The 27,214-nt window shown below is 35.3% G+C and overlaps 1 protein-coding gene across 37 annotated transcripts in view; it reads left to right on the top strand.

Annotated features, from left to right (window-relative positions):
- The window catches only part of RIMS2 (regulating synaptic membrane exocytosis 2), a 366,091-nt gene that overhangs the window by 223,375 nt on the left and 115,502 nt on the right, over nucleotides 1-27,214 (top strand). Inside the window, exons 29-30 of one of the 37 annotated variants that reach the window (XM_080646591.1) lie at nucleotides 7,077-7,166; nucleotides 16,043-16,072. The exons of 35 other annotated variants lie outside the window; for them this stretch is intronic. In XM_080646591.1, coding sequence (XP_080502717.1) covers nucleotides 7,077-7,166; nucleotides 16,043-16,072 — 120 coding nt within the window. Of the gene's footprint in view, nucleotides 1-7,076; nucleotides 7,167-16,039; nucleotides 16,073-27,214 lie in introns of all 37 variants that reach the window. One more of the 37 variants, XM_080646602.1, reaches the window with a different exon arrangement.

Here is a 27,214-nt window from a genome sequence, read left to right on the forward strand (position 1 = left end):
AAACTGAAGACACTAAGTTAATGAATTTAACTGATGAGGTACTCTCAGCAGGGCTTTTTTTTTTTTTTTTTTTACATCTAGTTGGCCCTGAATGCTATTAAATCTTCCACCTCTAGACTGTTCTGCTGTCTTATTGTTTCCTTTGATCTTGCAAGTAAAGGGTCTACTGACAATGATTATTGGGACCTCAGTCACACACTCATTATTAATTTATTTTTTATGATCTATTTTAAAAATCTCTTCACTGCAGCACATCACTATTGTTAATGTAGACCAATCCTACTTGTAACATAGCGGGACCTAGAAAGGAGGTAATGAATAAAAATTTGAAAGATGAGAACTCTGTATATTTATACATGCTTTCATTTTTATTTAGTTTAATCTTTTGATTATCTACCTATAATTAAGGTATCTAATACATCCTCTAGCTGTTTTCTTTTGGAAGAGATAAATTAACTTTTTATTTTAAACCTCACAGCAAAGTTCGTAAGACTCTAGAGGTTAAAGGGATGTTACTATGTTCCTACTTCTACTGTATATTCTGAGTAAAAAGTAACTGTAAATTGCAGCTATAATCACGTCCAAGCATTGGGTTGAGAGGTGGACTTAACACCATCCTCTCTTCTGATTTAAAATGCAAAGAGAGAGAGAGATAGGAGTGAACCAAGTAAAGGAAGTCCTTGAAGCAGGAGAGAATGATCAGTAATGTGAAATGATCACTAGTAGGAAGTCACTGTAGTAGCCTGCGCTAAGAGCAGTTTTGGTGGAGTCAGAGGAGGTAGAAGCGATTAGAGGGATTTAAAAGAAGTGGAGAGGCCCGGGCCAGTAGCTCAGTTGGTCAGAGCATCGTCTCAATGGTGGACTTAACACCATCCTCTCAGTTCGATCCTGGATCCCCGGTCAGGACACATCCAAGAATCAACCAATAAATGCACGAATAAGTGGGACAAGAAAATCAATGTTTCTCTCCCTCTCTCTCTAAAATGAATAAATGGCGGAGAAAAATGGAGACAGTACGAGTTTGGCTGTAAAAGGAAGAAAAATAAAAATTTAGAGTTGAGGGGAGAGGTCAGGGGAACAGAATACGGGAAGGAAACTGTGTTCAGTCTTTGTCTTCTAAATTAAGATCTGTCAGTTTACTATGTAGAGCCATCTTGCCCCGAGTCATCTGCCTGTAGTTTACCAGGACACAGTGTTCTGTGGTCTAACTCCTAGATTCAGAGTCAAGACTTTTAGCTTTGGAAGGAGCCTTATAAATCTGTTAATAAAACGGCTTTCCTTTACTGATAAAAAGCAGAATTCTAGAGGCTAACTTCCTCTTACCCACATAGTAGCAGTCCTGACACGCAATCTCATGCATTTATGCACCGTGTCTTTTCAAATAAATGGCATCCCCCTTACATGGGTTCCAACCATTTATTTTTAGATGTTAGCCAGTGGTTTAGTTCAATTCAACCATTATCTGCTGATTAATGCCATTTAATTAATGCCAACTAATGTATTGTACTAGGTTGCAATTGAGGATGCAGTGATGAATAAGAGATATTCCCTGCTTTGGGGGAGTAATAATATAATGAAAAGAGCCGGTAAAACATATAGCATGCCACTTACATGAAGTATCTTAGGATTGTGATATCTATTCAGAGCCAACTTTATAAAAAACAGGTAAGTTTCCAGCAAGGTCTGGGTAGATTTTCAGCCCAAAATATTTATCCCACTACTTGTTATATTACTTTATATTCTGCTAGTCTCTAGTGGCTTAATTATTTTAATAATATAAAGCTTTAAGCTTTCCAGAATACTGAAATGCAAATATTTCTGAGGGGACCGACCAGAGCTATTATCACTTACACCTTTTCATGGGAGGAGGCAAGTTAGAGCCTGTGAGTAGAGAAAGTTAGATGTGGGGGGAGGGATGCTAAAAAATGTGGTAGGACACTGGGTACCTTGGGGGGATGGTAATGGTAGACTCTGCCTTGATCTAGCCCCAAGTTTACTCGAAAAAACATTGCTTGCTGTGTAGATATGCTATAAGTTTACTTTTTAAAAAATTTTGGTATATTTAAATTGCTTAGAACAATAGTTGTCACATAATAAGTTCTACATAAGTGTTAGCTATCATTACTATTATGTCTTAGTGATGTCTTGCTATAAATTTGAAAATTTTAGATTTACAGTCAAATTAAACCTGATTACGATCATCACCCTGAACCAGTTATTCAATACATGTTGTTCAGTAGTTTCTAGGAAATTAGTACTCTTAGTGAAGTAACTTGCATGAGAAACAATTCCAAGGGGGAAATGAATTGAATTGAATGGCAATGTAAGATATTGCATAATGTTCTAACAGTTAATTGTACATGTTTCAATATGTGTGTGAAAATCAATATGAAACTATTTAGAATAATTTTCTCTCAGTCAGAGAACTGTTTACACCATTAGGACTTTTCCAGTTTCGTAGTATCTAGAGAATGACGTTGAAGTCAATACTTGGGTCATGAGCTCAGTTCTACTGCGAAGTTTATGGCCTCTGGCAAGGCCTTTATTCTGTGGACCTCAGTTTCTTCTTCTGTAAGTAAAATATCCCATAAGGACTTTAACACAACTGAGTGTTTTTGGACTAATAATGTCAAAAGTCTCAAATAGTTTTGTTTCCAAACTATGGTTTATGTTGTTACTGTTGTTTGGTTGGTTGGTTTTAGAAACTTAACAGATACAACCTCCTAATTTGCTGTTGGTGAGTGAACACTGTTGGGATTATAGACTAAACCCTACCAAGTTGCCTATTAAAAAGTCATGTGCCTAAAGATGCATAATGAGACTAAAGGGAAATATTTTGCCCCTTTAAGCCTTAATGTACAGTTGCCTACATTATTTCAAATATAGATAACCTTATAAATAAGAAAGAAAGGAAGAGAGGAAGTGTGAAAAGGGGGGGGGGACTGGTTTACAAAGGAACCAAAAGTAATAATTTTGGCAGTCTTAGTAATGGATGCTTGCTTCTGTAGGCATTCTGGGAGTTGGATACCATTTAGGGTGGTAGGATTTGTAGATCCTCATTTTACTTTTTTTCTCCTCTTTTGCTCATTTTATTTCCTCTGTATGTCTAAAATCTGAACAGATTAATTGACTTGGGAAAGAACCCCCTTCCTCATTTCTTCCTGCAAAGGTTAGCCATTGTTCAAGCCATTTCATTGTCGACTTCCCAAATACAATTCTAAAGCCATCTTCTGTTTGTTGTTGAAAATAACAATAGGAAAGTGATATGGTACTAGAGAAATCACAGGTTTAGAACCTTGGTACAAGGCCTGCCTTAACAGTATACCAACTGCCTGACTCTAGGCCCTTATTCCAAGTTAGTTAATCTGAGAAGAGGCTCTCTTAGCATATGTCTTTCATTTTCATATGCTACTTTGAGAATCAAATGAGGTAATGCCTGCGAAATTGTTTGTAAACTAGGATGGCTATTCAGCTCTTATCCTTATTAATCAGCTCTCTCTTCTTACCTATAGAAACCACCTGATAGAAAGTCCTTTCTGTTTTATGGGATCAACTATGATGCTGTGTGTGAAAACACATTGAGACATATAGTGCTATATAAATATAATCTTGCTAATAATAGGAATTTGTACTATTTAAATCATAGTGTTGGCTACATGGTGTAACGAAGACTAGCCAGGTATATAGTTATTTTGTAGAAATGTGGGTTTTTAAAATTTCACTTAAAAAGCTCACATCCAAGTTAAGTCATAATGAGTAAAATTGTTCTTTAAATTATCCAATATGTATTAAATCAGTCTTCAAGCTTTCCATCTACAAATTAAATTCACAGCTGAATATTTACTACATGCATTTGTAAAGTGATAAAAGTATTAGTAAAAAAATGTATCCCCTAGAATAAATTTCTTTCTGTACTTGAATGGATTCATCGTTTGCATCTGAGGCATTTGATACATATTTTTTCAAGGTAATCATACCAATTAAATTGCATTATATATATCTGGTTTTTACTTTTTATCCTCCAGTAGTAAATACACACTATCATGAGCTAGCACTTTGTACTTAAGTTTTAATTATTAGATCTTTATTATCTAACATTAAGAAGACTTTTAGTTTTAAAATTACCACAATAGTCATTTCATGGACAACATTGTCCTTAAGGTGTTACATGATCAGTGATATTTTTTACTATTTTGTTTAATGTAACTAAAGCAACTTTCAAACAATTTGAACATTTTTCTGATGTAAAACTAGGCATCTTTTAATTACTTTAAATGTTTTATTTTAATTCTATGACCCATAAATTCAGAGAGGGCTAGATATGGGTAGCTCTTAATATTGTTTTTTGGGGTGACAAATGAATTAATGATTCACTAGTCAATTAGGAGTTATGGAAATTCTTCTAAATTCTAAGTGTCTTAATTTCATCATCTCTGGTATAGTTCCTCTTCCACAAAATCTGACTAATTAATCTAGAATCATAAGAAGCAAGAGCAACTGTAATTTCAGCACAGAAATAACCTTAGAAAATTTTAAGACCAAGTTTCTTACTTCCAATATACCAGATTAGTGGCCAGAGATGCTATGAAACTTGCTTAAGATTATGAACCTCGTTAAAGGCAGAAATGTTCCTAAAATTCACCATTTCTGGTTCAGGCTAGTAACATATATTACCTCTCCTATCAATCATTGATAGCCTTGATATTGGTCTTCTTTCTTTGTTGTAATGACTAGTATCTATAAATTTATGGCTATGGGGCTTTTTTCCCACTGGCATATACTTTCAACAAATACTTGTTAATTTCACTCTGTCAGCATAAGACAAATGACTCAAAGAAAGTCTTTGAAAATTAAAAATATTATGTCTTAAGAAACGTTTCCTCACACTTCAGAAGATACTTTCTGCCAATTTACAGATTGGTGGACCCATTTCAAAACAAGCCATTTCTGCTTCTACGTACTCAATCTTATTTCAACAGGTAGCATGCCTTCTATTTCTATCAAATGATAAAAGGAGAAACAACGTTTCAAAATGACAAATATGTAGGATTTTAGAAAATTTCACTTTGAACAACTCTGTAGTGCTTGTAAAATCTTTCATATTGTTTTTGGTAGGAAGCTAAAAGTGCAGCTCATTCAGATTTAACAATACTAGTACTTTATTGTTAATGAGCTTATTATTTTCCCTACAATGGGAAAATGTGTTGTTTTTGTGTTACTACAGATTAACTTTGATTAAGGAACATATGAGTCCTTTGTTCTTATAACTAAAGAAGGCTATACTAAAGTCTTGGAATTTATCAGAAAATTTGTATACTCTTTAAAGGTTTTAAGATTTCTCTTCCCATTAGCCATTGATTGAAATATAGCATCTTTATCCAGATTGGTTACCATTTGGTAACCCTATATTGCATCTTTATCAGATTATTTACTAATCAGAAAATTAGGCTGTCAGCTACATACCCAGGTGTGACTTTATAAAATGCTCCCAAAGCAAGAGGTTTGTTTTCTTTCGGTAGCTGATTGATGTTGGACCTGTATAAAGTGTCTAATTATTAATAGCATTTAATAAAATGTCTAATTATTAATAAAGTCTAGGGGTGGGTAAATCTTATACAGTACTTACTGCAGTCAATTCTAGCAGTAGAAGTAATCAAAAATAGTAGTGTGTCTACAATAACTTACATTTGATGTTGCAATATAGCATATTTTTCCATTTTTGACAGTGATTTCATCTTCCTAGTTACATTTTTTAGCTTAATATTATAAAATGTTAGGATTCCACTATTTATGGTCAAAGATTAAAATGTACGTAGATAGTAACTGTCTATATGACTTACAGTGTAGATTTAGAAACGTGTGAACAAAAGTATAGGCCAGTATATACTTAAGTGTTTACGAATGCTACTATGAGAGGAAGGTTAAGTGGCAACCAGTGGCCCTTTTGATATGTGACATACAAGGCCTTGCATGATCTGGACTCCCCACGCTGCCATTTCATTTAATCTCATCTTCTACCACTTCCCCCCTTTCACCCTGCTTTAGCCCTGGAGGCCAGGATGCTTTTTTGAACATTTCAGACATGCTTCCACCTGAGGATATTTGCACATGCTGTTCTTCTGCCTGTACTGCCCTCTTCCCAAATAAACATACAACTCCCTGATTTCCTCAAGTGCTTTATCAAAATGTGCCCTCTTAGTGAGGGTTTCCATGACTACCTTGTTCAAACTTTCATCAGACCCTGAGCATTTTGTCCCCTCTTACCTACTTCATATTTGTCTTCTTAGCACTTATGAATATCCAAGCCATAAAGTATCATACTCATCTATCTTGTTTGTAATCTGTTTCTCCATTACAATATAAAGTTTATGAGAGCATGGATCTTTGTCTTTTTTGTTTGTTCTTATATCCCCAGGGCCTTAAACATAACTGGATTTGTGATAGGTGCTGAATATATATTGTTGAATGAATGAATATTAGGCCACACTACAAATAATTCTAAATAATCTTAAATAAGCCAGGTAACTCATATTCAATGATACTAAACTATTACTAATTTGTTTGACACCGTATCCCATAGCAAATACATTTTTCTATCAGTTAATGAAAGTACTAAATATGGTAGTAAAATAAATAGCCATTTTATCTTATCACATATTAAAATGTAATTTCTCTTGATGTGTATGAAATTTGTGCATTTTAATTTCATATACACATTTCATCACAGAAAACAATGTTTAGCAAAATATTCATTTCTAAAACAAATTAATATTATCAATATCAACTAAGGAAAAACGTATTTGTCAGATCAGTTTAATCATCATTTTCTTCATACCTTCACCCCATTCATTTTATTGGAAGTGAATTTTAGTGCTTTGGATTTTTAAAATCTATTTTAAAAAATTCAAATGTCACATTTGTATATTTAAAACATTAACTACACATTGCTGAAAGTTTATGGGAGAACTTAGGGGGTAAATCATTTTTTTAAATCCCTGAAGTATCTTTAGGTTCTCGTTATGAACATTACCTAATGTTTCTGACAAGCTCTGATTATTCTTTTTTATTCATACTAGAAGTTACATGGGAAGACCAACAGGAAAAGGTGAAGGGTACAATAAGTGATGACATACCATTGCCGCAAAAGAAACAGCAGTCAGAGCCAGGTTTGTCAGGATGTGGAAACGGCTGAAAGCATGAGAGGATAAGCATTGCATTTCATGCTTTGTAATACGTGTGTGCTTGTTCCTCGTTTCTCTCATTCTGGTGTGAACTTGATAGTTTGTAGAGCCTTTTTACATTAGAGTGGTGGACACTTTAAGATTTATTTAGAAAGTTAAAAGGAGCCACTATTTTATTATTAAGATTACTTCTTTAGGAAAAAAGTGACAAATGTAAGCACTAATGGTCATTTATATATTTGGTCCTTTTGACTCAAATTAAAGTACCTTCGTGAAGGGACACTTGCTTTCCTAAAACAGACTATATTGAGCTCAATATATTACTTAAATTGTGTCTATAGGCCATTCTTTCTTTTTCATTGCAAATGCTATTGAGATATTATACTTCGTATTGGTAATGATTTATTTACAACCTCTGATGCTAAAAATATTGCCAACAACAAGGAATAATAGCATAATATTTAACTTAATAAAGACTTTTCAAATCATTAATTCTACCAATGAGTTGAAATGAAGTGACTTTATTTTCCTCTCCTCTCTTTGGAGAGATAAGATTAATAGAAGACACAAATCTGAACAAGGATTAAAAGGAAGAAAAGCAGAGTGCAAAGACAATCAACTGAATAATCAGTATTATTTTTAATTAGTAATTGAATGAGAGTGAGAGTACATCAAAAATTACATTCAAAATTTTAGAAAACAAATGGAGTTTTTGATGATAATATTATTAAAGTGGACCCTTGTAATTTTTATTTTAAATATAGCACTATTGAACCGAAGGGCTATGTGGCATTAAAGTGTGCCTATAGTAACAGTATTAATGTGGTGACTCATTTCCTGTTAGGTCTCTAAAAACCTATATTTTAAAATCTGTCAATATATAAATTAAACTAACTTATTAACGAATATTAGTTGCTCTCCTGTTGTGTGCCAGGCATCGTGGTTGGCCCTGAGTTATTGGGGTAGATAAGATAGATGCAGTAATTGCCCTCATACAGTTTACATTCTGCAAAAATACACAAGCTAAAAATAATTATACTAATGATTAAGTTACTACAGTTGTGATATAGCCATTAAGGAGAATAGGGTACTTTGAGAAAAAGTATTACATGACCTAAGTCTAAAAAGCAAGGAAAAATGCCATAGCTCAAATGACTTAACCTGTAAATTCTCTTATAGTTAAAACAGTTACACACTGAAAATTTAATAAAATGAAATGGATTTTATATTGGGAAGTTTAACATATTCATAAAGTTTTAAGAAAATGTCTTACATGTTTGTTTTTAATCTTTAAATAAAAATCACTCCTTTTTAGAAAAAAGTAGTGTATTATATATTGGTATATTTAAGGTGATTTAAAAACTAACAGAGTATGTATAAAATTAGTTTTATGTTGTGATTTATATAACAAATATATTACTTTAAAACTGTCTCCTTGCTATACTGTGTGATGTGGGTTTTCCCTTGTCATGAACTATCTATTTGTTTGTCCTGTTTGCTCTCATGTCTGATTACATGGATGTGTTTGTGGCCATAGATATCTATGTAAATAAATTATATTGTACATTAAAATCATGAAACAATGCAATGTTTGGCTAAAAAAATAGTTTTAAATGTCACAAAGTTTTTTTAAAAAAATAACACCTTTCTATAATGTTAATTTTTTGTGTGTTCTTGTATATAGCATATATTTTTCTTATCACTTAGGTCCTCTAGTTAAATATAAACTACGAATATAATAGAGGAAAATTAATGTAATTAGGATGCCTTAATGTTATGGTTTAAAATGTTTATAAATTTTTTTATTTTGGCAATTGTGCATTTTCCTATATATTAGGAAATTCCTGGATATTCAAACTCTTAATGTCATGAGTAAGTATGCAATATGCTAAAGCCATGAATGCCATGTTAAATTTTAGTTTTTCATAAATATTTGCATTTATTTCTAAAATAAAGGTAAGATATGTATAGAATATGCTTAATTATTGGAACTTTGGCGTGATAAAAGAGGAGGAAAATAGTGGGACGTCAGGTGGGCGAATTACATTTCAATAACGTTTATGAGCTTGAGCTTTACAGAGACTTGTTTGGAGGCATTCTTTACTTTATATTTAAGTACATGTATGATATTAAAAATCTATTCATTGTACTCTTTAAAATGTAATTTTTATTCACTGAATCCAGTAATTGTCAAAGGGTTGTCATCCGAGGATTGTTGTAGGGAACTTGTGGTATTAGAAAAAGTTTGGGAGGACTTAAACCCAAACCTGAGATGCAAGGTTGGCTCTGTATCAATAGCATATATTGCTGTATTTTTCTCTTGCTGTGTTATGAAAGGCTATGCAATAAGAATACCTGCTAATCTGACACCGTTTTTATGATGTATACTAAGAGTAAAAAGATCACTTGTAATCTTTATTTTAAATATTACACTATCGAACTGAAGGGCTAAGGGGCATTATATTGACTAGAAAGTGAGTTAACCAATATTTGCATGGACTTTAAGTATTATGGACTGACTTTGAAGAAAAATCTTGACATCTCAGAACTACTCTATCCTAAGAAGATAACCAGTGAAAGAGGTGACTGATTTTCAGGGCCTCTGACTGAAGCAGTGTAGATGAGGATCCCTGGGGAAAATAATGGTGTTAATATGTTTGGTGCAAGCATAAAATACAGGCTTATTTAAAATCAAGTGATTTTAAACCCCAGGTGTTATGTATAATGTTTAGAGTAAATCTCTAAATGTCTTCCTCATGTGGAATGAGGATTAGATATTGTTTAGACCAGTGGTCGGCAAACATGTGGCTCGTGAGCCGCGGTTTGCCGCTCTGTTGACTAATGAGTTTGCCGACCACTGGGATAGGGGCTTAATCACAAGGAACAACAACAGCCTGTAATTATTGGAATCAAGGTAACAAAACATTCTTCATGCACATCAAGGATGCATGAGGATGGCAATTCTGTTGTTTACTTTTTTCAATGAGCAATCTGATTCTAAAGTAGAATCCTATGGTCTATAATAATGCAATATTTTTAAACATTGAAAACAAACTGTAATCTTATTGAACTTTATTATATTTACTTTGACTTTAGCTATTCTTATAGTAATTAGAAATGTATCTGAGAAAAGAGCACATTTGTACATAAAATATTTTATCTCATGTTTTTCTAAACTCATCCTACAAAAATGTCTGGTAAGAAAACTAACTCTAGTTAGACTGAATGAATGTTTTAGAATATACAGTTTCTCAGTTCCTCTAAGTGAGAGGAACTAAATAATTCAGAATCTACTTTGAGATAAATTTAAATGATTTCTAATTTTTTTGAAGATTAACTGCTCCTATTTATTGAAAGAATAATCCACCTTGAATTGTTATTTTCTAAGTGTAAGATATGCTACATTTAGGAAAATCTTGAATTAATGTAGCTATCCTTACTGTAGTTACCCTGAGCCATGACAACACAACTTACCTTGCTTTATCTTATCTGGAAAATATGTTTATCTGGAAGACTGAGGGCAGTGAAACAATTTGCTGAGTTGCTGTGTTGATTGTATAGTATTTTGGAAATTGAAAATATTCAAAGCCATGAGTTATGTTCTACTAACTATAACATCTTGTGTGCTTAAGTCACTAGGTTTAGCGTTATATGATTTGCTTAATATACAGAGTGTTTCAAAAACTGTATACACAATTTAACCGCTCATAGCTCAATTTTGAAATTTAAATGTATTTTATAAGCATTGCCTTTATAATTATTCCAAGTGTGTGTATCCATTTTTGGGGACACCTTATATTAACCATTACTTTTTCAAAATTGACTTTTCCATGTTGTATTTCTTATAGATCTATAACTGTAGAGAAGGTAGGGGCTTTTTTTCTTAGTTTTACCTTTAAAATGATACTTTTAAAATTTATCTTAAGGAAAAGTAAATATTCAAAGATACATTTTATTAGTGAATTTTATGCTTTAAAATTTTTTGAGTATTTTGATGTAACGGATGTAATTTTGTTTGTTTTTTTTATTCTTGAATAGTTTGATATGTTTTAAAAGTAAAAATAATTTATGTCAGTCTAAATCAGTATTCTAAATTAGTCTTCTAATTAGATGCTAATATGAACCATCTAGCCTGGAAAGAAGAATTAAGGTTGTCCCTGGTCAATATTAGGAGGTTGGTAATTTCTAATTATTTCTGGATTATTATAGAATAAATGTATTTTATTTTAGACGGAAAAAATATTGATGTAAAACAAAGTAAATATTTTGTACAACACAAATTAACTGATAGAATTTTGTAACTAAATCTACCGACATCTTAGACATAAATACAGTGTTCTTTGTTAACAAGCATGTTTTCCTGTAAGTAAAGGGAAATTCATGATTTATGAGTTAAATTGCTCATTTAAAGTTGGTTCAGTTTCCTCTGAACATACAGATAAATTTATAAGGCCAAATTTGTACTTTAGTGACTGTCTTCTGATAGGTTGTGCACTATAGTTGGAAAATTAATTATTTTAAACTCCCTCAGTACATGCTCTGTTTTCCTGCTGTGTTTAAAATTGCATTGCATATCAGACTTCAAGGACAGAATCAGAAAAAAATACCACACACACAAAAAACAGCTTAGGAATAGGAAAGAAGACATTTAAAAGATAAACTTTTTAGCAAGCTTATAAAAATAGGGAAATATTTTTAAATATTGTACCTTGCTTATTTTAATAGGTATAATTTATCATAAATGTTCAATAATTTTATGGTGTTGACAATTATGGATAGTTATAATTAGTTTTAATAGTCAATTCAAATACTTGGATTGAGGGATTTTTCAACAGATTTTTGTCACAGTGGAGAAGTTTTGGTTTGAAATCAGTAAACTTGCCAAACATTTGCGTTTTATATTCTAGGTCCGTGGTCGGCAAACTGCGGCTCGCGAGCCACATGCGGCTCTTTGGCCCCTTGAGTGTGGCTCTTCCACAAATTACCACGGCCTGGGCGAGTCTATTTTGAAGAAGTGGCGTTAGAAGAAGTTTAAGTTTAAAAAATTTGGCTCTCAAAGAAATTTCAGTCGTTGTGCTGTTGGTATTTGGCTCTGTGGACTAATGAGTTTGCCGACCACTGGGCTAGGTCTATCCTGATCTTTGTAGATACTTAGTTAGGCTTCATTTTGAAAGGTTCCTGCTCCGGAAGTAAACAATCTAAGACTCCTCTGATCTTAAAAAAGTATCATTATATGATCAATTTTTAATAATGTGTGAATGCTAATACACACTTAAAGTCTGAGGCTTCTCTTTCATTGTTAGGGATCTTTTTAACAAATGCTTGGTCCTTTGGGACATATGTTTACTCAAGTGCAATTAAATCTGTTAGTAGGACCAATTGTATGTCTGTTGTAAATGTTGATAAATGGGAACATTAACCAATCAACAAAGTTTCAAATAGCGTCATACACACTTGTTAAAGACTGCATTTATGGATAAAAATGCCCCTGGTATGTGCCTTTTTAAATTAAGTTGATTACAGATTATTTTTGTCTGAACTTAATACATTATATTGACAAGGGAAAATTTTTGGTTCACACAATTTTATATAAAATCAACATTATATTAATTCTCATGAGCTAATCAAGTATCTTAATGACACTGATTATTCTTCAGTAGATTGTTTTTATTGGAAAGACCAATACAGACGACTTTCTTATATATAAAATGTTATACTACTTTACTTGATTAAAAGCCCATTTTTTTCATAGCTTGCACCTTGATTGTCCTTAAATTTTAAAATATTTGTTCAGAAAAAGCTTGCTGTAAGTGATGAAATGCTACTTGAGTTATTTATGATACTTTATAAATGTCATCTATTTCAGTATATTATATGAAAATATTTTATTTCTCTTTTGTAGTTCATATGGTGGAATGAACAACAACAAAAAAATACTGGGCATTCTCCTTTATAAAGTCTTTATAATTCTTAAGTCTAAAACTAACATCCTGCCATAGATGTGACAGTAATGGACACCTAAGAGAGGGTATTCTTTTATTGTCCTTAATCACTCTACCGGTTGTTGGTTAAATGAACCATTGGAAAGAGTTCCCATTAGAACTACCATTAACAGCATTGAAAAGTAGAATGTTTGTGGCAAAGTAACTTTTAAGGAAAAGTGGGGCGATAGGAAGAGTAGAGGGCATGCTAAGCTTCTTAAGGTTCACTGAAGTCTGTGATTCATTACAATAACATACGTGAAATAAGTCCTTATATCTTATTGCCTTTTAAATAAGATATGGCTGTTCAAATAATATTAGTTGACTATGTTACTCTTCTTCTTTTTTTAAAGGCTGTTTTAATACAAATAGTTTATAATAAAAGCTAATCACAGGAAGACAAGAAATCCAAATAAAGTTTTTAATATATTTGGTATAACTGTAGGGTGTACATTGAGATTTTATGATTTAAATGAATATTATATCTGCTAATTAAAGTTAAATTATTTTTATATAAGACTAGTTAATATCTATTAATGGATCCTATCACATAAATGATGGAGAAATGACTTAATGGGCACTTCCAGTTGGTAGTGAGATCATTGTCAAATCTTGCCTTTTCATCCTTTGATGTAATAAAAATTTTGTATAACTTTCTTAAAATGTTAACGTACTGGTGCTAAGTGTTACCATATTCCTCAAAGAGAAAAAGCATTGGTGAATTACTTGCATAGTTATAGCATGTACCTCTTTTTAAAAACATTCTAATTAAATACTATATAATAAAATGTCAAGTTCAGATATCACCATGAGAATATTTTTTTGTTTTTTCCTTGTTTGACGTTCTATTTCACATGTTTTTGTTGGGACATATAGCATCTAGTAGAAAGAAAATTGGCCTGTAATCAGGAGACCTCTGTCTATTTCTGGTTCTGCCACTGAACTTGTTTTGTGACCTTGGGTAAGTCACTTGAATTCTATGTGTCTCAGTTATTCTCTAAAATTAATGATTGGTTTGAGAAGAATTTTGAATGTTTTGAATCCATATAACATGGAAAACATTGCTGCAGCGCCATTATAAAATAATCCAAGATATATAGGAAAATAGTAGGTAGAGAAAGAAATATTTGTTGTTTTTATGTTTTATACCAAAAAATATTTTCTTAGAGATGGAATATGTATAAGCAATTATTTTATCCACTTTATACCAATTTTATTTTAACATGTGAGGAAACTATTTTAGTAGTATAATAAATATGTCTGTAGCGGAATTTTGCATAGGAGAAATAATGCAAGATATAATACAATTCAGCTGTCTTATGATATTAATATATCTCTGATTTCTCTACCTTTTCTTTGAGAAATGGGTGGACTGGGGATGGGAAAAATATGGCATATATCATATTAATGTATGAGTACATTTCAGAGGACAGTACTGTTCTAGTGGTCACTCCTATGAACAGAGTCTGGGTTGTACTATAGTTATGATGAGACTTGGTGTCTCATTATGAATAGGTCAAAGATGTGCTTGTATAATAATCAAAATTACATTATTAAGTTTCAGAATGTGTTATCTTTTTCAGTTCTCTATAATTCATATGAGAATTCCTTTTTTTCATAAGAAAAGCATTTTGGTCATGTACGTTTTCCTAGTGGAAAGTTTTCATTTTCTCAATATTCAGGAAAAGAGAGAAATTTGTTATAGGAAAGAATGCTCTAAAGAGTTATAATTCCAATATACCAGTATTCAAAGTGCAGTTTGATACAAGATGGTCTTCTATAAACTATGATACAACTATTGCAGAAATGAATATGGTGTTTTTATTTAAGAATTTTGTGGTACCTGATTTAAAACTAAGTAGGTAATTGAAATAGGAGATTTCGGTTATGTTATGTTTATGTGTCGATCATACTAATACTAATTCACTAATATCTTTGGAAGAATTTTTTTTTTGAATGCTGAATTTAACAGACCTTTCCTGCTTTCAATCACTGTTTAAAATAGTCTTTTGAACTTCTCTACTGCCAATGGGGAAAGAGTGTTTCCAAAATGTGTGCCATATCTGTTATAGTAGATGTTGGATTTGGATGGGCAGATTTGAAGAGAGAAACATCAGTAATCGATGTGGTGTCTATAAGAACTTTCTTAATAAATAAGCATTATAAGGGAATCCAATCCAATAAAAATTTGCCTAAATTGAAGGTTAATTTGAATTTTTAATATTTATTTAAAGCCATATATTTCAGCTATTCTTCTTATAGGAATTTTATTATATTTGTTACTCTCCATCATATTTTTATGATAATATTTTGCTGTACTGAAGTAATTTAGTAAATATTGGCCTGATGACTGTACTTTATTTTCATGCATGCACTGATCTATTTGGGAAATTTAAAAAGCAAAAAATGTGTTGGAACTGTTTTTATTGCTCTCTTTGAAGATGTTTCAATTAAATTTTATTCTTTACATGATAATTAAAAATCCTAAAAGCATTTTCACTGATCTTAAATGGACTCAGTAACGCCTTAAACAATATGGTCACACAAGTAACATGGTTTTTATTCATGGTATCTTCCTTCAGCACCAGTGATCAGGATTGGCTGTCCACAAATAATTATAACCTTTTGATTCCTCTTTTTCTCTACACTAACTTTATTTCTCTGATCCTACTAACCCATAGTAGCTTAACCAATTCATCATCAGTTCTTCCCCTTTTTTATAGTATGTGTTTGGTTATATCTTTCCTACCATTATGCACAGGATTCTTTCTCAAAATGATGTGGGCTCTTTCCTTTAGTGTCACTTTTACCCTTTGAGTACATCCACTCACACCCCTCTCCTTTGTCTATGTCTGTCATCACACGATGTGGTCACAGAAGACGTGGACCCCACCAGGAGAAGGCATGCAGGTCTGTCTCTTCTACTGCTTTTCTCTGCTGTTTTTTCCTTTAGCTAACTTAACTTAGGAATTTTTACTATTTTTTTATTTAATTTTGCATTCTCTTCTAATACAACAAAATGTTAAACTCTTTTAGGTATTTTCATTTTAGGTAGTTGTATAGTCAACTTTTAAGGACAGCTGCTCCAGTTAGATGGATGAAAATTAAATGATTAATTTTTGTGTTATATACTAGAGGCCTGGTGCACGAAATTCGTGCACAGGGGTCCCTCAGCCCAACCTGCACCCTCTACAATCCAGGAGCTCTCAGGGGATGTCCTACGGATGGCTTAGGCCCACTCCCGTGGTTCTCTGCTCTCTGCGGGGCCTGGGGGTTTCGCTGCAGCCATGGAGATGAAGCCCCCATTCCCTGCTGTCCACTCTCTGCCTGCCGCTGCCATGCGCCATGCGAAGGAAGCCCCAATGTCCTGCAGTGTGCTCTGTCTGCCAGGCCTGGGGGCTTCGCCGACACCGACACACTAAGGAAGCCCCCAAGCCCTGCTGTCCGGGCTCTGTCTGCCGGGCCTGGGGCTTCCCCGCCATCACCCTGCGAACGAAGCCCCCAAGCCCTGCTGTCCGGGCTCTGTCTGCCGGGCCTGGGGCTTCCCCGCCATCACCCTGCTAACGAAGCCCCAATGCCCTGCTGTCCGCTCTCTGCCTGCCGCCGCCATGTGAAGGAAGCCCCAATGCCCTGCAGTGTGCTCTGTCTGCCAGGCCTGGGGGCTTCGCCGACACCGACACACTAAGGAAGCCCCCAAGCCCTGCTGTCCGGGCTCTGTCTGCCGTGTCTGGGAGCGGATCCAGCCTTGCTGCTTGGTCCCCACGAACCCCTGTGGAGCTGACAGGCCCCGATGCTGCAGCAGCGGTGGAGCGGGGAGGCTGGATCTGCCTCCTCCAGCGGCGGATCCAGCCTCGCTGCTCCAGCGGACAGGCCCGGACACTCCAGCAGCAGGGCTGAGGTGACTGGGCGCCGCCATTTTGTGGCTATGGGGGGCACCATTTTGTCGTGGAGTGACAGTTAATTTGCATATTACTCTTTTACTAGATAGGATAGAGAGATTTTCCCCCATAGCTGTGTGTGTGTGTGTATACATATACATATATATATATATATATATATATATATGATCAATTAGATTATATAAGTTAATTATAATTTGCTCTTCAACTTATTTTAGACTTAAAACTTGTGCTCCACTTTTTTTTTACATAATAACAAACGTATTTTATTTCTATCATGAGTTCAGCAATGTGCTAAACTGTGGAAAATACGAAAGACCTACATGCCCTAAGCTATCAGTATCATTGAGAAGTTAAAATATGCAGGTAACATGTTATGTTTGTGTGCCAATATGGGTGACTCTAACAAAGGTATAAAGTCAAATAAAATTTGTTTTAACTAGATGGCCAGAAAGGCTTCATGGAAGAAGTAACACTTAAGCTAAAACTTAAACATTCATTTAACACTCATTAAAGAAAAATTTTTTTTATTGCTTTTTAGAGAGAGAGTAAGAAGGGAGAGAGAGAGAGAGAAACATTGATGAGAAACATCAGTTCGTTGTCTCCTGCATGCCCCCTACTGGGCATGGAGTCCTCAACCACGGTATGTGCCTTGACAGGGAATCGAACCTGTGACCTCTTGGTATGTAGGTCGATGCTCAACCACCAACCCACACCAGCCAGGCCATTGAACAGTCATTTTTTAAGCACTTGCTGTGTGGTACTGTCCTAGGTGCTGGAAATAACAGGGCACAATACAGCCCCCTATCCTTGTGGGCTTTTCTAATGTGAGGCTAACAAGTAAACACAATAATATTACAGGTATAATGAGAAATTATATATCTATATATTTAACATTTTACATATATTAGTGGAGTCACAAAGTGTGATCACTTCCACCTGAAAAGGGTGGATATTAGTTCAAGAAAGATTTCATAGAAAAGATGACCTTTGAGTTGAATGTTAAAAACTAGAAAGATATTGGCCTCATGTGTAGGAAGCATTTCAGGGAGAAGAAATGATATAGGCAAAGTAATTCAAACAGGTTCAGAAAAGTATGCAGGGAGGGTTTCTGAAGATGGTGTAGGTTATTGAAGCATAAAGTAGGGGAGGAACAAGATCAGATGTTTCTTTCTGGAAGGATTAAAGCTATACTTTAAAAAATGTACCTGTGCACTATAAGCAGAAAGATAATTTATGAGGATAATTCATCAATCAGTTAAGAGATGATAATGAGCTGGATTAAAGTATCAATAGAGGCAATTGGTACATCAGAAGTTATTTAAAGGCTTAGTTACAGATTAGATATTATCAATGCAGGGAAAGATAAAAATCTCAGGTGACTGAATGTTTAGATAGATGGTGGTACATGTTATTGAGAGAGGGAACATAAGTTTTAGGGGAAAAACAAAAACTGTGTTTGGGAGTTACAAAATAGTCATGGGGATGTAAAGTATAGCATAGGAAATATAGTGAATAATCTATAATAATAAAAGCATAATATGCTAATTAGACCGGACATCCTTCCAGACGTCCTTCCTTCTGGACAAAGCCGCAGCAGGCGGGGGCCGAGGCAGAGGCGGCAGAGGCCCTTTTCCCCCCTCCCCTGGCCACGGCGGCGGGCAGGGGCTGGGGCCAAGGCCCTTGCATGAATTTCATGCATCGGGCCTCTAGTATGGTGCCAGGTGGGCACTGGAAATATCAGGGGGAACACTTCGTAGAGTAAATGATCGTCTAACAACTGCAGCCACTGCAGTAGTAGCTGCAGCTCTATGACACTGCCTTTTCTCCTGGCATGAGGAAGCTGAGGAGTGAGTTTTCTCAGTTCTAGTTGTAGGCCTCTAACACTGTTAGGTTGGGACTTGGTCTGTATTAACTGACACGGGAATTTAGGGTTCCACACATTCTCCTAAGCCTAGAAATAAATGAAGACAAGTGCATTCTGTTTCAAAGGAAATAAGAATTAAAGAAAGAATGATAGAGAAGGTAATAAGAGCTTCTGAAAAAAAAAAAAGGAATTAATTTTAGAAGAGAAAGGAGTAAATTTTATAACAAGCAACTCAGAATGGATTTCACTTGTTTAATAAAAGTTACAGGAAGTTAAGTCTTTTCAAAAACTTACTGGAGTTTGTGACCAATAAAATGTAATATCTCTATTACACTATGACATCTCTAATGAGTAAGTTGGTATTTTTCTCGTTAACACAAGCTATTAATAATTCAACCCAAATGCGATGGAAACATAATTTCATAAGGTTAATCTTTTCCCTGACATACTAAATTGAAGAATATGTTTATGTTTCCCACCACAGTCATAGGATCTTCATTTGTGTTAATGGATCCTCGTGTAGTCACTGAGGAATGGAGTTCATCACACATTGTGAAGCACCAAAATCATTGATTGTAGCCCTTGCAAATCATAATCAAGTTTAGTGAGCTTTATTAATGTTTACACTTTTTCTTCTTACTCTTACGAAATTTCATGTGACAAATATTTTTCTTTTTCTTGTTAATCCTCACCTGAGGCTTTACATTTACAAGTGTTCTATATTTTTGTAATGTGGAAAAAATTGAAAATAGTATCTGTAAAGAAGTTATTGCAGAGTTTCGTCCAGACTAAATAATAAAAAATGGTAGCTCTTAATTACTACAAAAAAAATTATATCAAAAGTTTATTTTAACAGACAGATATACTTATGTAGCTCTTTACTTATGATTTATGCTTGTTTTTAGCAAAATCATGGGTTTTGAATTTAAATTTAATATATCAATAATCTATAAACAATGAACTACTGAAGAGTTTAGATGATCTACCCGTATCTATTGGTTTAAAAATAGTGAGAAAATAATTTTAATGGTAGAGCTGAGCATTAGACTATACTTACTACCAGTTTCGTTACTTATTTGTAGCACCAGAAATAAGGCAAACTACTTAATCCTAGATACTTTTAAAAAATACATTATGCTTCCTTTGAAGAACAATCAAACAAAGTTATGCTTTATTCTCTATTGCCTTATAAAGAAACATGTTGGTGAGCAATAAAGTATGAGATTCAAAGGCCTGTGTGATCTTAAGTATTCATTGGTAAAAGAGAATTGATCATTTGTGTGTGTGTTTACTTTCAATCAATAGAAGAATAAAAACAAATGACCTGCCAAGATAAAAAAAAAAAAAAAATTATTTCAAGAGTAAGCAAATAAATGCCTAGAAAGGAAAACAAACAACAGGGTGAGCTCCCACTTTTCTCATGTAGGACTGAAGGGCTGTTTTAAAGATTAGAGACATTTTTTCAAATAGTGTATGGCAGGTGGCCAAAATAATATTTTTAACATTTTATAAATTATTCAAACTATTCAAATATCCTCTCTTAAATATTTTAACACACACAACATACATATTGCTCAGAATTATAGTAAATTACAGGTTTAATGTATAAATAATGAAAATGGGTCTTGATTAAGATAGAAATAAAAATCTAAAATAGAAACTATTAAAATCTATAATAATAAAAGCATAATATGCTAATTAGACCAGACATCCTTCTAGATGAAACCAGGGCTGCGAAGGAAGCCCAGGTCCCGGGTGGCTGGAGGGAAGCCGGTGCCCGCAGCCGGGGGAAGGAAGGCCTACCTTGCACAAATTTCGTGCATCGGGCCTCTAGTATCCTTATAAAATACCCAAATAATCTATTTGGCTATACTAGGCTCAAGTCATTCTCTAGGTATCATAATAGCATACTAAACTATTATATACATGATTAGCTTATATAAAGGGAAGGTTATTCCTGAAATTCTTATACCAGTGACATAAAAGTATTTCACATTCTAAAAATTCATTTGTTCAACAAATATCTACTGCCAGGTCTTATTCTAGGCATTGGAGAAGTTACAGTGACAAAGACAGGCAAGGTCTTTCTCATCATAAAAACTTACATTATTAGACAAGTAAATCGTCACTAACCAAGACAGGTTTATTTCATTTTTATTTTTTTGTTAATCTTTACCCATTGATTTTTAGAGAGAAGGGAGGAAGGGAGGAACAGAGGGAGAGAGAGAGGGAAACAGAAGCATCGATGTGAGAGAGACACATGGATTGGTTGCCTCCCACATGTACCCTGACCGGGGCTGGGGGTTGAACCTGCAACCCTGGTGCCTTGACCGGGAATTGAACCCTAGACCCTTTGGTGCCCACAGACCGATGTTCTAACAGTTGAGCCACACCAGCCAGGGCCAAGATAAGTGTAGATATTTATAAGTGATATTTGTGCTGGGGGGTAGGGGATGCAGGGGGAATGTCAATAGGGAACAAAAGGAGACATATGTACTACTATTGTAACTTTAAACAATAAAATAAAATTTAAAAAAATCCTATGTAGCCGATTATGACTTGGGTAGGGAAGGAGTTCTTTTAAATAGAGTAATCTAGTATTTTCTGAAGAGGTCATATTTTAATTAAACCAAAAAAAATAATAAGAAACCAGCTGTGCAAATTATCCATAAAGATCAATAAACAGAAGATAAAGCAAGGGCATTAAAATTCAGAAGAGGAGAATAATTTTTGGCTATAAATATTTTTCTGAAAATGCATTTAAGTATTGGTGACAGATAAGAGTTTTAAATAGTAAAGATTTGTAGTGGCCCTGGCCACCAAGTAGCTCAGTTGGTTAGAGCGTCATCCCCATATGCCAAGGTTGTGGGTTCAATCCTGTCAGAGCACATTCGAGAACCAACCAATGAATGCATAAGTAAGTGAAGCAAGAATTGATATCTCTCTCTCTCTCTCTCTCTCTCTCTCTCTCTCTCTCTCTCTCTCTCTTTCTCCATCCCCCCCCCCCCCCGTTCCTCTCTCTAAAATCAATTAAAAGAAGATTTGTAGAGAGGTGAATGAATAAAGTGTAGCTCTGGGTGCCAGTTAAGTTATGATAAAAATACATTTTTTAAATCTTTTGACTCTAAGGAAAGGGTACATATATTAAGTCAAGTTAGTAATCAGGTATCTATATAAAGAAAACATTGTGGCCCTGGCCAGTATGCTAAGTGGTTAGAGTGCCTGCCTGCCCACTGAGGGGCCCAGGGGGTTTGATTCCAGGTCAAGGGCACTTACCTGGGTTGCAGGTTCAATCCCTGGCCCAGAGATGTGTGTGGGAGACAAGCAATCGATGTGCCTCTCCTACATTGATGTTTCTCTCTTTCTCCCACTCCCTCCCTCCCTTCCACTCTCTCTAAAAATCAATAGGAAAATATCTTTGGTGAGGATTAACAAAAAGAAGGAAAGAAAGGAAACATTGATATAAACAGGTTGTAATGAAAGATAAATTAGTTTCATATGAAAGAGGGTAAGTTAGCATGAATAATGCTACTTTAGGGATAATTTTCAAGAGAATTTAAATTAGGTTGTAATTTAACTAAAGAGAAGGATGTTTATTTTTATCAGCCTGTATGAAGGCTTGAGGGGATGGCATGCAGGACGTGAGAGTAAGGATGAGGAATGGAATTAATTGTGTGAAAGGCACAGTTTAATGAAAAGCAAAACATTAATAAGTAAAAGTAATTGGATTAATTATGTGACATAACTTATGGGGGGAAATACAATTATAGGTGATAAGCAGAATGTGAAGGAGGTTGATAGCCAGTTCAGAGTAAAGGAATGAGAATCTGAAGGAATCTCTGAAAAGAATATTAAAGATTAAAAACAACCCTAATATAGTCTAAATTTGGGATCATCCTATCTAATAAAAGAGTAATATGCAAATTGACCGTACCTCTGCTACACCCACCAGCCACGCCCACCAGCCAATCAGGAGGGAATATGCAAATAAACCCAACCAAGATGACTGCATCCACAGAGAGCAGGAGGGAGGCTTGGGTTTCCCTGGCAATGGAGGAAGCCAAGCTTTCCGCCTGCCCTTGCCGGCCCAGGCCTCCACTCAATGCTACAAAGTTTCAATTACAGAAGATAAATAAAGCCCAACAGAAATGGCAGCAGCCACAGAGCTGGAGAGAGCAGAAGGCTAGGGCTGCCCGCGGCGATGGAGGTAGCCAAGCTTCTGCAGCCCTGGCCTGCTTTGGCCTCCGCTTAAGGCTACAAAGTTTCAATTATAGAAGATACATAAATCTCAACAGAAATGGCTGCTGCCACGGAGCGAGCAGAAGGCTTGGCTCCACTCCAGGCTACAAAGTTTCAATTGTAGAAGATAAATAAACCCCAGATACCAGGGCCTCTGCTTGGGTCGCCGGGGGGCGTGGCCAGCCTGCAAACCACCACAGGCCCCTCGCCCAGGCCCCCCACACCCTAAGGGAACCCCCACCCTGATCTGGGACACCCTTCAGGGCAAACCAGCTGGCCCCCACCCATGCACCAGGCCTCTATCCTATCTAATAAAAGAGCAATATGCAGATTGACCATCACTCCAACACACAAGATGGCTGCCCCCATGTGGACACAATATGGCCACCACAAGATGGCCAGCAGGGGAGGGCAGTTGGGAGGAACCAGGCCTGCAAGGGAGGGCAGTTGTGGGCGATCAAGCATGCTTGGGAGGGCAGTTAGGGGTGACCCGCCGGCAGAGGAGGGAAGTTGGGGGTGACTGGGTCTGCAGGGAAGGGCTGTGGGGGGACCCAGGCCTGTAAGGGAGAGCAGTTGGGGGTTACCAGGCCTTCAGGGGAGGGCAGTTAGGGGTGACCAGGCCTACAGGGGAGGGCAGTTAGGGGTGACCAGGCCTGCAGGGGAAGGCAGTTAGGGGCAAAGAGGCTGGCAGGGGAGCAGTTAGGCATCAATCAGGCTGTCAGGGGAGTGGTTAGGGGGTGATCAGGCTGGCAGGCAGAAGCAGTTAGGGGGTGATCAGGCTGGCAGGCAGAAGCGGTTAGGGGCAGTCAGGAAGGCAAGCAGGCGAGCAGTTGGGAGCCAGCAGTCCTGGGTTGTGAGAGGGATGTCCAACTGCCTGTTTAGGCCCAATCCCACCGGGCAGTCGGCCATTCCTCGAGGGGTCCCAGATTGGAGAGGGTGCAGGCTGGGCTGAGGGACACCCTCTCCCCCCCGGTGCATGAATTTTGTGCACCGAGCCTCTAGTAGGGAAATAAGGTGAAGCATTACACACACACACACACACACACACACACACACACACACACACACAGTTGGCCAAAGAGGAGATGTAACTTGAAAAGGAAAAGAAGGAAATGTTAAAAGGGAGGACACTGGAAAAAGATTTAAATGAGAGTGGAGTGTGGTGGTGGTGGTGATGATGATGGTGGTGGTGGTCTGTGTGTGTATGTCTGTGTCTGTGAGAGACAGAAGAGAGATATTTCATGAATAAATATTTCAGATGCTGAGTTTTGGAGGACAGACAATCTCAGCCATTTATTTTATGACTAAATAAATTTTCTAATAAGTAATAATTGAGAAAATAATAAGTCCCATCACATACAGTTTTGCTGATTAAGTGACATAATCACAACACATGTGAAGCTCTTTATAAGAACTTAATTGTGCAGGAACATCTAATACTAAATTCTAGAACACAAGATTTTAACTGTACTTTTCAAAGCTTTGTTACATTCCATTTTCTATGCCTCATTCAATAAAATTCTAGTCCAAAAACATGATTGAAGAAAAAGGAAAAGCTAGCAGAATGTGGTGATCAGTGGGTATCTGGGCAGGCAGGCAGGGGAGGACTGCCAACTGAGCAGCTTGAGGAACATTTCAGGCTGACAGATACTCTGTATATTGGTTGTGGTGAGGTTGCAGGACTATATACAGATGTCATAGAACTTTGCACCTAAGTACTGTGAATTTTGATTTATGCTAATTATGCCTTTATAAATCTGGCTTGAAAAATTATTGAAAATGCACAAAATTAAAATGAGTTGTTTTTATATATTACCTAAGTAGTCCTAAATATATGCCCAAACGTAGTTTGAATATCAGTTTCTTTGGACTCCAGTGAAAGTAGTTTATGAAATTTGTCTGTAACATCTCTTTTGAAGTATTATTTAAAGAATATGGCAGGGAGTTAACAGAGAAACAGCAGACAGCTGTAAAGAGTAACAGGTAACCTAAATATCTAAAATAGATTGTTAAGGTTTAGAACACAATTCAAAAGACTATTATAGCTCATAACTATGAGCCTCAAGGTAGAGAATAGTTTTGTAAGTTTCTAGAGCTTTTATGTTCCATTTAATTTCATGTTTCACTTATGCACATATGAAGTTCAGTTTTCCTGCATTCCTGGGAGCTGAGAAAGATACTTTTATAAGCAAACGCATTACAAAGAAAATCAAATTCTGTTTTCTCTTGTTCCAAATATGTCAGTTTCTAATGATCACAGTTGAAAATTTCTCAAAATTAATCAATTTGGAAATAAGTATCCCTCAAAATTTGTGTATCTTAATTGCATAGTTAAGGTTAAGTTTGTTCACACTTTGTTATTTATTTATTTTGTTAATCCTCACCTGAGGATATTTTTCCATTGATTTTTAGGGAGAGGGGAAGAGGGAGGGAAAGACAGAGAGAAACACCGATGTGAGAGAAGCACATCGATTGGTTGTCTCCTGCACAAACCCTGACCAGGGCCCAGGCCAGGGAGGAGCCTGCAACCAAGGTACGCGCCCTTGAACCCAGGATCCGTTGGTCCGCAGGCTGACGCTTTAACCACTGAGCCAAACCGGCCAGGGCAAGGTTGTTTGCACTTTAAAAGCAAATGCTTCTGTTTGCTCCAGTACTAATATAGATATAATTTGGCACATAATTTATCATTTTTCACAAACTTATTTCCATACTTCTTCTCAATTTAACTTATTCCAATATTTGTTATTCTCTGTATTACGTCTGTTTTTAACAAATAATTTAACATCGTGTACTTTTTATTAAGTTCTAGTATATAATAAAGTTTTAGTGTAAAATATCAGAAAATTCATTATAGGCAAGTGATTGTGAAGAAATAATCTTAAAGTAACAATTTTTAAAAATATATATATTTTATTGATTTTTTACAGAGAGGAAGGGAGAGGGATAGAGAGTTAGAAACATCGATGAGAGAGAAGCATCGATCAGCTGCCTCCTGCACATCCCCTACTGGGGATGTGCCTGCAACCAAGGTGCATGCCCTTGACCGGAATCGAACCTGGGACCCTTCAGTCCCCAGGCCGACGTTCTATCCAGTGAGCCAAACTGGCTAGGGCTAAAGTAACTATTAAACAGTTTGTTGTGTAGTTTCTTAAGTTCCACATCTGAAAAAACCTAATATGGAAAATCTTATAACATGCCAGGTCACTTTTTGTACTTAAGGTAAATTAAGTAATAAATGATTGCACATTTGCATTTTTAAAATTATTTAACATTTATTTTCAAAGCATTTTTTTATTAAAGTATAACAAAAACATAAGGTTTTCAAACTTGATAATTTGTCATATTTCACATAAACATACATTTTGTGATTTTTTAAAATAACACTTTTCTTTTAAATAAGATATAATCATTTTGGATATTTTATAAGCTCTATCTTAACCCAAATAAAAAAACAATCGTGTTTATATTTACTTCCAATAACCAGTGATGAATGCTAACACTCTGATGTATAAGCCTTAAATCTTTTCCATTCTATCTCTTTGTCTTTGCATAGGTTATGTACAAATATATTTTATGAATATTTTTTAAAGTATGGTTTATAAACAATAGTACTATATCTATCATTTAATCTGTTTTAGAATTATTTGCAATGTCTTTATTTTATGTAATTTTCATATGTGAATGTACATGCACACTACACTCATCATTTTTCATGGTTGCATAGTATTCTGTAGATATACCATAAGTGCAATTAACTAATCCCCTGTTATTGGACATTTAGAGTTTCTTTTCCTAAGCCTTCATTATTATCAAGCAATGGTATAATGAATGTACCAGTGTGTACATCTTTGCACACTGATTTATTTATTTAGGAAAGATCCTTGGGAGTAGAATTTCAGGTTAAAAAATATGACCACTGTGAAAGTCTCTTGATACACAGTACCGAATATATTGTATTTTAAAGTAATTTACTTTTTAGCTTTGTACATCAGGTACATGGGAAAACATGAATGTAAATAACCATTAATTTTTTGTCAAAAGCTAATA

The sequence above is a fragment of the Plecotus auritus genome (assembly GCF_963455305.1).
Source record: "Plecotus auritus genome assembly, chromosome: 11".
NCBI classification, from domain to species: Eukaryota; Metazoa; Chordata; class Mammalia; order Chiroptera; family Vespertilionidae; genus Plecotus; species Plecotus auritus.